Below are 14,912 nucleotides of genomic sequence, written 5' to 3'. Positions count from 1 at the left end.
CCAGACATGCACACGGTGGCCAAACCAACATCACACTTGTCCAAAACCTGCGATCGTAGCAAGGTATGTGATGTAGTATGTTCTGAAAAAAATCTAATTCCCTTTATATCAAAATAGAACATATCATCAAATGGAGACTTAGGACCTGAATAAAATTGGCCCAAGTTTGTGACTTTTATTTTCAACAGACAGGTGATTTTAAGTATAATTAATTCAACCAGTCTGTATAACTATGGTCACACATTGGAAAACACATACCTGTCAACTTTTCGGAGCGCCAACCTGTATAAACTACCAAAAAAATCCTTATAAAGAGCAAAAAATCCTTATAACATACCAAAGCATTTTATATGTCAAAATAACGGCACAAAAAAACCCACGAAATATGAATGATATATTTGTTTCCTTGTAGAACTTGCTTGTACACTACCGAAGTATGCAATGAATACTCTGCTGTTTTCAACTAGGAACCACGTGATTTACTGGAAAGTTACCGGAAATGAAAGCATTCGAGTAGACTAGCACCATTCTGGGCAAAAGCAAACGGAACTACCTGTTAGGGGAAACAAAAAAAAAAACGGAAATTTTCAGAATCCGTATGATTTGTGCGATATGGCCATATACGTAAGATTCACCACAAAATCCGTATGAACTATGGGTAAACCGTATAAGTTGACAGGTATGAAAACGTGATTTAATAAAACACTAAAAATTCAAGTCACCTGACCTTTTAAACTCGCAAAAGAGCCTCATTCAAGGGGCTCGTAAACTATGTCCATGTTTGGACTTCCCGAATGGAGCTCTTGCAGCCTCTCGTCTGTGTTGAGTATGAGTGAATGTGTGTCAACGTATGCATCAAACTATCCGACAAGTGAGTGTTCACCCTCGGTCGCACTGCTGAAACCGTAATGGAAGGGGGAATAGTCTGGTGTCCTGTTTGTAGATTAAAGTAATGTGGAAATGAAGGAATGAGTGTAGAAATGTAGTGTGTGCGTGCTGCGCGCCAGCCATCACCATGTGCGCTCAGAGGGTGAAAGAAGTGCGCAATTGCTCACGCGCGCACCTTAGAGGGAACGTTGCTGCCGAGCATGAAGAAAGTTAGTCTATGTCAACGATATAGATACTGTATTTCTTTTGTCCAAATACTCTATTATAAGCTCATCTTCCATCCCTCTGTTTTTTTTTTTTTTTATCGTGCTGGTCCTCAACGGAGTCTCAGGTGAGCTGGACCAGCTGATTTAGAGTGAGAGGCAGAGTACATTCTGGACTGGCTACCTGTCAATCTCTGTGCAAACAAACAAGCATTCAAACTCACATTCACAATTTCACACAATGGACAAATCGCAGGTTTCATTTAACCTCTCGACTATTAGGCGAAAGTTTCAAACACTTTCCAATGTGCTGTCCTCTGAGCTCATTATAACCAATTAGATGACTTTGGAGTATTCGTATTCATATTCAAATGCACAAAATGCCCTGTGTCCCATACTGTGCTTTCTTTTGAATATTTTTTGGGGCCAGTTCTAATGGCGTCCTGTGAAGCAATCCTGCCATCATTGTGTGCCTGAAAACAAGCCAAAACAAAACAGAGAGAATTAGAGGCTCATATCCTGCACACTGATGTGAGAGGTCTGATGAAATATCCTGTAGACATTCATCTTCCCCCTCTGAGAGCACTAGGCCAGCCACTGATTAAATGCTCTTAATAGAGGCCATTCATCTCCTCCTGTTGAATCCACACTGTTGTTTAAACACATACAATTAGCCAATACAACATAAAACCCTTGTTATGTGCTAATACTGGCGCGGTTGAACCTACATGACAAAAACTATAGCTGTTTAATTTGGTGATCGTACACTCATCAGTTTCGACCAACACTTTAAGGCACATGAGACAGAAAACATGATAGCTAGATCGCTAGATAGCTAGATAGATACAGGTACCGGTATGTAGGTTGATATAAAAATCACAATTGATGATTTTTCAATAACCAATTAGCATTTTATTGCATGACATAAGTATTTGATCGCCTACGAACCAGTTCTCCCCACTGTAGATAGATATGACATTTATATCCAAGAGGAGAGTTTGTAAAATTTCTCACCTAATTTGTAAATAGATGTCATGGCATCAGTGTAAACATGCATTGGAACACCCACATATTTGGGGGTCTCTCTCTCTCTCTCTCTCTCTCTCTCTCTCTCTCTCTCTCTCTCTCTCTCTCTCTCACACACACATACACAAGCTCAGCAAACACGGCTTAATGAAGTTTTACCTGCCAGATGCCATATGGACCCAAATTGTAAACTAAATAATGAGACGAGTGCGTCACACTGAAATAATTATCCAATAAAACATGGCTAAAACAATTATCTGCTCATGTCCTGCCAATTATACGACAATGTTTGGCCTTCTAACCCAGCATGTATTTGCAGAATAGCAGAATCAAATAACAAACATTATGATGGTGTTCTTTTTTTGGACAAAGAAAATCAAAACATTCTGTTGAGGAGCGAGGTTATCAGACAGGTCACTCACATCCCACCATGAAATTTTGGCCTTCATTTAGAAGATGACATCATGGCAGGCTTTGATGTTTCTGCTGGAAGACAGGAGAAAAGAAGTGAAAAGGGACTCGAGGAGGGGGTGGTGCTGATGAAGAGGTCACCTGCCGTCTTGTGATGAAACAAAATCCTCTGAGACCAACATGAGGTCATCGATGAGGCTGTACAGTGTACAGCACTAGCGCCCCCTACAGACTACTGATCATCCACACTTCAGTCAGTGATGAGCAGGTTGACAACTTGTTGTCAGTCATACTGTATTAATATTGGACATGGAAGATATTGAAGCTAAGTGAAGGCAAAAAATCTATTCATCAATTTATATTTGATTTTACTACTCAGTGACTCAATGAGTTTCATGGAATCCATTTTGTTTAAATCATATCTGTAATGTCGTACTCGGAAAAAAATAGCAATGCTGTGCAGCCGCACTGTGAGAGGGCATAAACATCTGCTGACATCACTGCCACAACAGGAAGCCATTTTAAATGCTGGAGGGGCCCACATAGGACCACCTACTTCCAAACAGGATGTTTGGTAGTTTGACCAATGACAAAGATATTTTTTTTCAAATATGATCAAATTTATGTGAATGCGTGTGAAATACGTGTTCTTCGTGAATTTAATTTTGCATAATACATTTTTCAATGCATGTATAAAAGATCCTCGATCATAAACTAACAACAAAGGGTTTGAAACAAACAACAACACGATTTTTTTCCCCCCCAGCGCGAAGGACTCTCTTGCATAAAAATTACCTCATTTTCCTCATTTTGTTTTAAACCCCGATTCTAACGCATGGGCAGAGGAAATGTGCAAGTGGCTAATTTACTGTTGGGGCTTCTTTCACAAACAGTGGTCTGTGGTGCCATCTTGTGGGTTAAGGTTATTCCAAGTTTGACGCTTTATGGTTCATTGTACACTTGCTTTTTTTTTTTTTTTTTTTTAAATCTCCTTCACTCTTGACTTTTCGACGGACATCTTAAAACATTTTCAAGTCAATTGCCTTCATTTAATTGTATAAATGATAATACGGTAGTGTGTCATACAGAATCATAGGAATGTTTTAGGTGGACTACAATTCAGTGTATGCTCATAGTGCTAAGTATGATTATGAAAGTATCTTCAAGAGGAGCAGGTATGGTGTTTATTTATTTATTAATTTTATAATTTTTATTATTCTGAAGGCACAATGTATCGGCACTAAAATATTGCCAAAACAAATTTGGCAAAATAAAGAAAAGGATTGCACATTAATTAAGGCCAATGTACTCATGTATATATATTCTAAATGAAGTTCAAAAACAACAGAGGCAAGTCATTTCTGGCACTAGTTTATTTTTGTTCCATCAAAAGAAATGCACAAATCCGCAAAGCTACTACATACAAACGGCCGTACAATAGCAATTCCAAGTCAACTCAGATGTCATTTTTACAACATGTAACATTGCATGTATGCTGCATTCAGCAAAACAAATAAATCACGTATTCTTCTCTCATGTTCATGAAAGAAAAGTGGATCTGTACTCTATTACTTACGATAAGAAAAGACAGCACAAAGGTTTGCATAGCTTCTTTGTAATGTAGACTTGCTACTACAATATAAGGCACTTCATGGAAAACAATTTTAAAAAATTATATTTGACATAATACCGTTTGCCTCAACACTTCACTTGCAAGGTTACATGACAAACACACTTCACTCTTCTTTTGGCATTAAGTCTCAACATACTCTAAATAATCAGGTTGGATTCTTGTGCATAATTTGACTGGCAAACTGTCTCTAAACACCCCCACAAACCCCACTAGTTTCTCAAGAGGACAACGTAACACTGTGCAATGATCGTGTGTGTGTGTGTGTGTGTGTGTGTGTGTGTGCAGGGGGGGGGGGGTTATGCAGAGTAAAAGGCAATGCTGTCCCCTACAAACTCAAAACCTGACAAGGTGAATTGGAGACTGACATCTGAAGTGAGGGTGGGGAGGGCAGCGCTCTTCCTTGCTAAATTAAACATGTCATTTGTGTCCCACTCTGCTTAGTGTGGGTAGGGGAGTTCATGGGTGCAGATTAGAGCAGCAGCACCCATTCGGAAGAAGGTAAGGAAGAAGCATCCGCTCTATCCCAGCTGATCTTCGTACTGCTTGCGGAAGCAGTCTCCTGCTGGGAAGAAATCCCAGCAACGCTCTTGGTACATCTTCCACACATATGACTCCTGAGGCACATACGCACACAAAGAAAAGTATGGTAACAAATTGCTTAATTGACTGTATGTTTCATTATTTACTGTCATGCATGCTTTTATTTACAAGGGGATTATTATCATAGGTTATGAAAAAATAATTTCAAAGGATTTTTTTTTTTTTTTATTAGCACGTGTGGTCACACCGGTTCTGATTCAATGTAATTCTGTTGATCACAACAAATCATGCTGCACCTGGCCAGTGTGCTCAGTCTCGTCCTTGTTGATGAGGTACATCAGGAAAAACCTTGAATGAATGAATGAAACAAAGCAGAGTCAATGAAAGAGAAACACAAATATCTGTCATAGCAACACTGCAAAAACAGACAAAACAAAATGAAGCTATGTGTGTTCGGTAGAGGCGGCACAGTGATAGATTAGTTAGCACGTCGGCCTCACAGTGCGGAGGTCCAAGGTTCGATTCCGGCTCCGGCCTTCCTGTGTTAGTTTGCATGTTCTCCCTGGGCCTGCCTGAGTCGTCTCCGGGTCCTCCAGTTTCCTCCTACATTCCAAAAACGTGCATGGCAGGCTGCTTGAACACTCTAAATTGTCCCTGGGTGGGATTGTGAGCGCGGATGGTTGCTTGTCTATGTGTGCCCTGCGATTGGCTGGCAACCAGTTCAGGGTGTCCCCCGCCTACTGCCCGGAGACAGCTGGGGTAGGCTACAGCACGCCCTGCGACCCTTGTGAGGATAAGCGGATTAGAAAATGAATGAATGGAGGATTAGATTACTTCTCCTTTCAGAGGCTCTTGCCAAGCAATGGCATGTGGTTACAATGTTAATTCCACATTTTCTACAACAGAGAAGCCAACCAAACATACATTTCTGAAAGTTTATTTCATGCTGACTGTAAGAGCGGGTGGGGGTGCCTTGAGTGACTTTGGTATGACTATTGTGACAGAGAACTAAAAACGTCATCATAGTTAGACACAGAAAAAGATAATACTGTATTGAACTATTCTAACAGTGGAATACTCACAGGTAATTGGCCAAATTGTGCTCTTGCAAAGTGTGAGTCTCAAAGCCATGAGGCGTTGTGTCAAAGTAGTCGTTTCCGATCCCACAAATGAAACATTTAGTCTGATGAGAGAAAGAAGAAATCATAAGGATGAGGAGGAAAAGGGTGTTCATCGTGTGGGCTGATTCTATTTCCGTTTGTCTGAAATCTCTCACCTCCATGTCCTCTTTGACTTGTTCTTGCTGGTCTCTCAGCTCTCCAAAAGCATCAATTATCAAACCTGCAAACATCAACACGTTGTAACTTCATGGATACCTTCACTGAAGGATGGAAGGCTACTATGTGTGTGATCTTAATCGTGGTGGACGGTCAGTGTGCCAAGTTCTCCCACAATATATCACGACTGGCCCAGTCTCAGCTTCTGGTTTTGTGGCGATTCATAATTTGAATCGCAGTTGCACAATGTTGCAAATTATCTCAAATTATCTCATTGCATGGAAGCTTCCAAACATTGAGAAAAATAAATTTCTAAAATCTGCAAGTGTGACACAGCCGCCCACGACATGCTGCCAAGTGATAGAAATACAGTATATAAATGACACAGATTGTGATTTACAACAATACTTAACCATATTCAGAATTTCAAATGCATATATGAAATACCTGTGGATGAAAGAGCGAAGCTCATGGTAAAAATATATACACGAGCAGTGTGCCTACCACGCTGGTTACATTCAAATGAACAGGAAAAAGTCCTGTGCACAGTCGCAACGACGCGCCTCACCCTGGATGATGGCCAGGAGGATGACGATGACGAAGAAAAAGAAGGTGATGTCAAAAAGGATGCGATACAGCTCATAGGGATCGCCAGCCGGGTCTTCAATCTCGTCACCGATGCCACCTCCAGCTCTCACACCGACATACATGTGGAATAAGTAGCACTGCGGAGGAAAGATGACTCTTACACTTGTACTGATTCCACTCGGGGGGACGATTAGAGTCGTTGTCTTACAGTCATCATGTCGTCACACTTCATGTCTGGCTCGTCGTCATCTCCGCTCTTGTTGTAGAACTTCCTGAAGAAGTTGAAGGCCACCACAGTGTAGAGGTAGACTACGACGGCCAGGAGACCCACTGTCAACACCAGCTGCGCACACACGCACACACAAGCATAGCCCCTCTGTTAGAAAGGAACATCCCATTATAGGGTCACGGTTGACCGGTTGTTATACACCCAGGGCTGGTTGTCTTTTATAACGGACAAAAATATTACAGTCACGGGTACGCTGTGCCTCACCTGCTTGCCGTTATGGGTGACAGAGGACAAGATGGTACGGAGCGTCTTGAATCCCATGGCGATGTCCAGTAGATGTGCAGCAAAGAAGAAGTTGTTATAGTGGCCCAGAATGGACATAGTCGTGTACCACCCAAGGTAAAGGAATGACTGATAAGGAAAGGAATTTGAAGTTACTTCAATTCTCTTATGCATTAATTCATCTGTATAAGCATTCATACTTACGTTGTCTGTAAACACCACCCCCATTTTCCAAATATGATACATTGTATCGATGGAGCTCAACCTGTTGACAGAAAAAGGTATGTCTCATCAAGAAGTTTCTTCTTAGACATCTCGTCTCTTACCAGGACACCAGCGATGCCTCCTTGGTAACAGCCTCCTCTGTCGGATTAAAATCCAGAGCACTTTTGTCCAAGCCCAGCAGCTCTGCAATCCTTTCGGCGCCATACAGATCGCCATATTTCTTGATCACCTACAAGGAAAACAGGATCAGGGGAACAGGGGAATTAGTCCCCAACTGATGTTTGCAAAATATTAGTATTCTACATGTGTGGTATCAGTGGGTGTGAAAACTTCCATGCATCTATTTTTTTTTTTAAATAGCACATGTCCTCATGAAGGTGAGCTGGAATTGATCACAGCCGACTCTGGGTGATAGGTGAGGTAGGTACACCAGGGACTGGTTGCTTGCCAATAACAGGGAACTTATAGACAAAAAAATAATAATATACCAATCACAGCTATACTGTAAAAAGCACAACCTGTATTTCATTACTTTAAGTAGAACACTTTAAATATATATATTCGTGATATTTATGGCAACAATGTCACAACAAAGCAAGAAAGTTGTTTTCTTCAAAACAATTTGCTGAGTTGTTTTTATATCCGTAATTTGGGGGACAATACAAGGGACAATTAGTTATGTCAACCTTCATTTCTTTGCTGAAAATCGGGGCAAGCCAATTTTCACAGGAGCTAAACAAACGTCAAATATTTTGTTGAATTGCCCAACTAAATTATAAGTTTGCTATCTTGAATTTCTTTTTTTACAGTATATGGACATTTTAAAGTCTTTAATGAACCTCATATCTGGAAAGCAGAATACCCTGAGAAAACCCAAACAAGCAGAGATTCAAATCCAGAATCTCAAACTGTAAACCAGACATTCTAACCCCAAAATGTGATAATGTTATACAATCGAGCCTCAAAAGAGATATTCATTTTACACCAGCGACAAACAAGGCTGGCACAGAGAGATTCTTCATTCACTCAATCACCACTGATGTTGACAGTTATGGCATTATTATTACTTTACTGAATGGGGTTTGGTGCCTTGCTAGAAGGCATTTACAGAGTGCTTAGAAAGCAAACTGGCATCTTTAAAAAATAAATAATAATTAAGAACTATGTTTTCTTATCCAAGCAAACCCTTTTAGGATTTAGCTAATGCTACTCCAAAGATACAATAGTTTGGTTTGAGAATATAAAATGCTCAATACCTTACCTTTCGTTTGACAAATTTATCCCAGTAGTTGTTGGGGAAAGACCTGACAAAACAGCATGAAAAAAAAAAAAAATACCGTGACACTCTTGGAAATATAAAGCAAGGATATGAATCGGCAAGACAGACGTACGGCGTATTAATGACCAGCCTGTCCCACTGTCCTTTAATGTCGTCATCTGATGGCTGTTCTGTGATGTAGAGTCCAGCAAACTCCAACTTCCTGGCTATTTCTTTCTCACGCTTGAACACCACTAGAGGAACCTTACAGGCACACCATAAGTCATTCATTTAGTCCTTTGTGGTGTTTTGGTAATCTGTTTTATAAATTGTTTCATTTGGACAGTACGCTGTATAGACAAAAGAACAGTGGAATCCTGAAAGGCGGAATTCCAAGGGAAAATTCTGATCCAAAGTCGTGCAAAATTTGGGCTTTTGACTGTCGCCGCACAAGATGTCACCAAACAAAAGCACGGGGGATATTACAGTTTACATACCCTTTCATGTTTTACCCGCACAGGCTCTCAAGGGTGTCTTACCTCGCCTGAGACTTGTTTGATTTTAAATTTGTGAAGATACAAGTGCACTGGTTAGAAATCTTGAATTCAGAATTGGAAAAAGCCAAAGAATGGGTCATTTTAAAGCGCTCGCATCTTTCGACATGTCATAAAAGAATACGGGGGCCCGATGCTTTTGTCTATATCGCGAACCGTATTTATATTTGTACTGTCTGAAAGTTCATTGGGCAGGTATGTGTGTACCTTCAGGTAGTAGTATCCCACTACACACAAAAAAGATATAACAGTGTGCAGTATTGCCAGACAGCGAAGCGTTGGCGCCATGTATCCTGTACTCTCTTGTAGGATAAAATATTCAAGAGAGCTGTCTTCTTCTTCCTCCTCCTCCGTTCTCCCTCGACCATTCCAAGGGTCTTCATCATCAGAGTTATCGCCAGTCACCTTATAACATAAGAAAAAAAAAAGATCAAATATTTTTGTTTGACTTTATTTTTACACGTTTGCAAGATGCATTTTTTTTAACTCACTTTATAGAAGAGAAGAATGAAATTGATTGCAAATGCGACAAAGAGTGCCAAAAATCGCAGGTTGTAGAAGTTCCTGGCCAGGTAGTTCTATAGAATGCAAGAAGTCAAAAATATCCATCAAATAGTCATCGGTCATTAATTGGAGGAGCTGTCATCGAAATATAATCTGACCAGCATCTTGGTCTGGTAGATTTCCAAGCCAGCAAAGAAACTGGCTGTGAAGGCCTCCGGTGGTTCTTTCTTGATGCCGAGTCTTTTCTTGGGGACCTTCTTCTCCAGTGAAAGCTCAGGAGGGGCTTCATCTTTGGCCTTGTCGTGGTCCTTCTTCTCACCATCGTCAGAGCTACACCAAGAAACATTTGAGAGACATGTGGCAGGAGAGCCCTTATAAATTATCCTCACGAGGGTCGCGGGGCATGCTGGAGTCTATCCCAGCTGTGTTCGGACAGCAGGCGGGGGACACCCTCAACTGGTTGCCAGCCGGCACACATACTGTAGACAATCACACCAATGGACAATTTAGAGTGATCAATTAACCTACCGGTCATGCTTTTGGAATGTGGGAGGAAATCCACACAGGCACGGGGAGAACATGCAAACTCCACATTGGATCGAACCCACAGTGCCGCCACCCTCTAAATTTAGTACACCAAAAAAAAAATCACAAAACACTGACTCTGCCTTCTCTGAATCCGATTTGTAGTCTCCATTTGAAGCCCTCTTCTTCGCAGCCAACTGGAAAACAGATGAACAATGACATTAACTCCTACAGGTGAAATTGTCATTGCACTCCTTTTACAAATGCAGATTCGGTTCTAAATATTGCCTATTTTTGACAAGATCATGTTTCATTATTAAATATTGTCACCTGTGGCTTCAGTAATTATTCCCTTCCAAGAACACCACCCATGTAAACACAAAATGAAGTGCAATATAACCTCCGAGGTTAAACACCACAAAAGCTAAAGTCGAAAAAACATTTCAACCCATATATCTCAAAAGTCAAACAAAACGTGAGCTTGAAACATTCAATCATCATGCATGATAACCAAATCTCACGAGCCTTCACCGAGCATGACCAAGAAAAAGATGAGCACTCTGTGGGAGGGGAAAAAAAATAAGAAACACAATTTTTTTAAAGCGACATGACACTTTCAATACCATGACATGACAGTGTGACCTCGCAAACATCGCCATCTTTCAGGCATCTTCAAATCATGAATCTTTTACTTTATTTTAGCCTTATTCGTTCCTTACACGTGTATCAGAGGAGTATGAAAATATTTCTTTCAACTTTTAATGGTAGTTGGTGGCAATGCGGCATCCGTTTTGTATACTGCTAATCCTTCGTACGGTTTGCATTGCACGTAATTACCCGAATGAAAAACGGACTGAACAGATTGTGTTCGAGTGAAGGTTCCGCCGTTTTCGATGGCACTCACCTGAGCCTTCTTCTGCTTGACAGCGCTGGCTATGGACGGAGCGTCACCCCCGACAACCACCTCGGACACGTCCCCTAATCCGGGCTCTGCTCCATGTTTACCCTCCTTTTTTGGCTGGATGTTCAGCAGCTCGGCCATCAGGTCTGCCTCCGCCACTTCCCCCTGAACCATGTGACCCATCTCGGTCAAGGCCGATGCCTCATGCGCCTCCATCTTCTCTGTCTCCAGCACATCGCCGTGGATCCCGAACTGAGTGGGATCCGGCATGTTTCCCAGAATGTCCGTGACCTTCATGTTCTTCGCCCCTTCGACGAGGCCACCCCCGAACATGGTGGTCCACAAAATATGAAAGAAACCCCAAACCAAGCTGTACACAAAGTGGAGGAGGCCGGCGATAATCATCCAGAAGAAAGCAAAGAAGCCATGCACCGTCTCCCTCACGCTCATCCTCCGGAATTTTCTGTACTGCCGTTTCATGCTCTTGAAAGTGAGCAACTGGCGAATGTGGCAGATGTTTTTTCTCATGGAGACACAAGCGATGGTAAAGGCCGATGAAGATTCCAACATCACATTCTCCCCCTCTTCCTCCTCCTCCTCCTCCTGCTGGTTCTCCGCCAGGCTCTGTTTGTCGTCTTCGTCGTCTTCTTCCTGACGCTCAACTGGGTCCGGCTCTGAAATCTGAGATGCCAGTTGCATCTCGAAAATGGTATCCTCGCAGAAATTGACAAACAGCTCCATCTTTTCGCTCTCTCCGCCTTCATTGACAACATCAAAGATGAACTGTCGCTTGGACTCCTTCACCTGAGGCTTCTCCCACTGGGTTCGACTCGACTCGCTGATGTCAAAGTAGACTCGTTCGATGCGCTTGGCTCCGCCCATGATCTCGATCCGACCCAAGTAGGGTTCAAAGTAGCTGAGGACACTTTCGGCCAGGTCTTGGAATGTCGAGAGGCGAGCATCGTGCGGCATGTGCTCCGAGAGGTTTGTGAGCAGAACGGCCACGTTAAAGCCGATGTCCTTAGCGGGCTCATGAAATCTTTCCACGAACTGCACGTAGTTGAACATGTCGTTCTCATCCGCCTCGGCGCAAGAGAGAAGAAACTCAATCTCCGACTGCGAATACTGCTTCTGGTTCTCCATGGACTTCTGGAAATCCTTCTTCGAGATGAAACCTTTGCTTTCGGCGTCGTAGATCTTGAAGCTGTCCGACGTGGTCAGGTCCTTCAACTTGAGGAACATGTCAAAGAATTTGAGGATCATTTCCACATTGCTGGACGATTCCACCAAGGTGTCCACCATTTGTTTACCGATGGTCCCGTTGACAACATTTCCTGTGATGGGATAAGCAGAGGATATTCATCACACAAATCGTATTCATTGTGCAGATGACATTGTTGCGTTTTGCATTCTGCATACATGCTACTATAAGAGATCCGATAGACTTCACCTTCGAGAAGAGAGAGCATCATGACGATCATGTCCTTCTGCAGGTCCAGCAGCTCCTTTAGCAGTTCAATTTGACTGGAGTCCTGATGAACAATTTTTTTGTTTACCAAATAATTCCATCAGTATTTCTTCTTTATGTCCATGACTTCAGCATTAATTCTACAATTCAGCAAATTGTTTAAATAATGAAAAAAAAAAGAAACAAACTGAACAAGAGAGTGCTTCCAAACTTTAGACTGGTAGTGTAATTTACCCAGTTTGGGTCTCGTTAAGGAACTCAACTTCCAAATTGGGAGATAAGATGGAAAAAAATAGGTTGACTGGAAGTATATCATGAGAAAATCAGAAAAATCAAGATTTCAAACCTGGGATAACTTCATCTGCATATTTGCAAAAACATGCAGGAAGCCGACAACTGCGTCCCACAATCTGCTATGAGCCAGACTCTGTTGGTTGCCTATACATGGCCCCTATAGAGCACATGACACAGTTCATCAATTCATGACTTGTCTTCAGATTGGTCAAAACCGAGGTCTTGTTAGGTGTCGTGATATCGCACCTGTATATACTCCGTTAATGAGTTGAAGACCTGCTTAGCAACTGCCAGCGCTTTGGAGAAATTCCTCTGACCCGCCTCGTCAATGATATCTTTTCCAGAGTAATACCAGTAGAAATCACTGATGGATTCCTATCAGGAAATATTACCACATATCAAACAGCGGAAAATAGAATAGACAATTCATGATGTGTTGTATATATTTTAGGAAGTGCTCATAGCAGAAGATCACACCTGAAGTCTCAGCAGGTAGTCCACGGTACTAATAATGATGTTAATTGTGGTAGTGTTTCCTGTCTGGGTCCTTAGAAAGTTCTGGAAATCTGACGATAATGAATTGACATCACTAAGCATTAAAGATTCATCAATGAGATAACATGTTATCATTCGGTTTAAATGTGCGAGCGTACCGTTGTTGTGTCCCTCACACAGTAGCTGCAGAAATCTAAAAAGATCCTTAGTGAACTCGTCATTCTGAAGCACTTTGGAACCTGCGGTGACAAGAAACCAAATCAACGGTTGGTGTCAGTGGTAAAGCGGACAGATGAAATTCCTGTTTATTGATAGAGGCAATAGTGGAAGAATTAATTTTGCATGTATATAAGGATGTTTTCTAGTTAGCTAATTGCGCATACAGTAAAGACCCCTCCATTGCAGTTGTTCGCAGTCCTGTGATTTCATTTTATTTTTATTTTTGTCTTGGTTCATGACTATTTTGTTTTGCCTCCAGTTTATTCTGGGAGCAATTCCAATGTTGACCACTGTATAGCAAAATACTATTTAATTCGACACAATGGAAATCTGACTATAAAAAAAGAATGAAAACAGGAAGTTCGGTATTTTATCTCACCCTATTATTGAATGTTTTGTTATTTACTCAATCAGCTTGAAGATGTGGATGATGCTTTCTGACCTTCCGTTTACACCTATACATTATTAAGAGTTAATAGCTTCAAGGTGTTTCCAAACTTTTGACTGGTACTGTATGTAATTAGGTGACATATTTCCGTATAGCAAATTTTTCTTATTGTTGGGGTGGTCCGGATTGTAAACTTTGCAATGGAGGGCAATTACTGTACCGCAAAACTCTAGTAATAGGAATAAAACTGAGCAGTGTTGTTTAAACGCCAGAAAAAAACGTATTGGTTTGGTGCAAACAAAGCAAAGATTTTACTCTTAGTAGACACTGGTTAGTATAATCCAAATGAGGGCAAATCAAAACAACTGGCAAGCATGACCTTCTTGTAAACGAAGAAGGAATTTGGGTCACCTGACCAAAGACTGAACAATATACTGTATTGATTAACCAGATGTTAAAATGAGCATGCATGTGTTCCGGCTGCTTGGGTTAATACGGTAAATAAGGAGTAGGGAGATGCTTGTATTGCATTCAGGGTGCAAAGGGTGGAAACATCAGAGGGGTCAAACGGGTGGGAGGGAGCAATCAAGATGTCAGCATTGCATAGAAGAGTAGAGTAGAATCTAAACCGTGTATTTACCCCGCTCACTCACGTTGACTGCGACCGACGACATATAAAAAAAAAAATAAAATGATAGGAACACACAAAGAGCAGACATAAGCAAAGGAGAAGACATTGATATTCAATCACAACCACAGGAGAGAATGATTGCACTCCAGATGTAACTTCTACGTACATTGATTTGCAACGTAAGCTTGCAATTGAAGTTTGAAAAGAAATACAGTCTATTCTCTACAGGCAAGGATTAAAACAGTTACCATCACTTATGCCTGAGTTGTGGTGAAGTGGAAATGAGCTCCAATGTTGCGTCGTGGATCATATTTTGTTTCGATACAACTTTAGGTACAAATGCACAATCGAATGGGATCCAACGCAAGACTTA

General features: G+C 41.4%; 1 protein-coding gene across 1 annotated transcript in view; it reads right to left on the bottom strand.

Moving 5' to 3' along the window:
• Positions 1-3,883: 3,883 nt before the first annotated feature.
• Positions 3,884-14,912, bottom strand: part of LOC109513217 (ryanodine receptor 3-like) — a gene marked incomplete at its 5' end in the record, with an annotated part of 60,286 nt that continues 49,257 nt past the window's right edge. The window contains 22 exon segments of the mRNA XM_019865505.1: positions 3,884-4,775; positions 4,998-5,049; positions 5,784-5,884; positions 5,978-6,042; positions 6,547-6,703; positions 6,775-6,909; positions 7,060-7,206; positions 7,282-7,342; positions 7,404-7,531; positions 8,564-8,606; positions 8,694-8,824; positions 9,322-9,519; positions 9,606-9,692; positions 9,777-9,948; positions 10,282-10,340; positions 11,048-12,378; positions 12,495-12,576; positions 12,859-12,963; positions 13,053-13,181; positions 13,284-13,372; positions 13,460-13,540; positions 14,549-14,566. Coding sequence (XP_019721064.1) covers positions 4,680-4,775; positions 4,998-5,049; positions 5,784-5,884; positions 5,978-6,042; positions 6,547-6,703; positions 6,775-6,909; positions 7,060-7,206; positions 7,282-7,342; positions 7,404-7,531; positions 8,564-8,606; positions 8,694-8,824; positions 9,322-9,519; positions 9,606-9,692; positions 9,777-9,948; positions 10,282-10,340; positions 11,048-12,378; positions 12,495-12,576; positions 12,859-12,963; positions 13,053-13,181; positions 13,284-13,372; positions 13,460-13,540; positions 14,549-14,566 — 3,467 coding nt within the window.

The sequence above is a fragment of the Hippocampus comes genome, unplaced genomic scaffold (assembly GCF_001891065.2).
Source record: "Hippocampus comes isolate QL1 unplaced genomic scaffold, H_comes_QL1_v1.1 scaffold443, whole genome shotgun sequence".
Taxonomy (NCBI): domain Eukaryota; kingdom Metazoa; phylum Chordata; class Actinopteri; order Syngnathiformes; family Syngnathidae; genus Hippocampus; species Hippocampus comes.
This window is presented reverse-complemented; position numbering and strand designations above follow the sequence as displayed.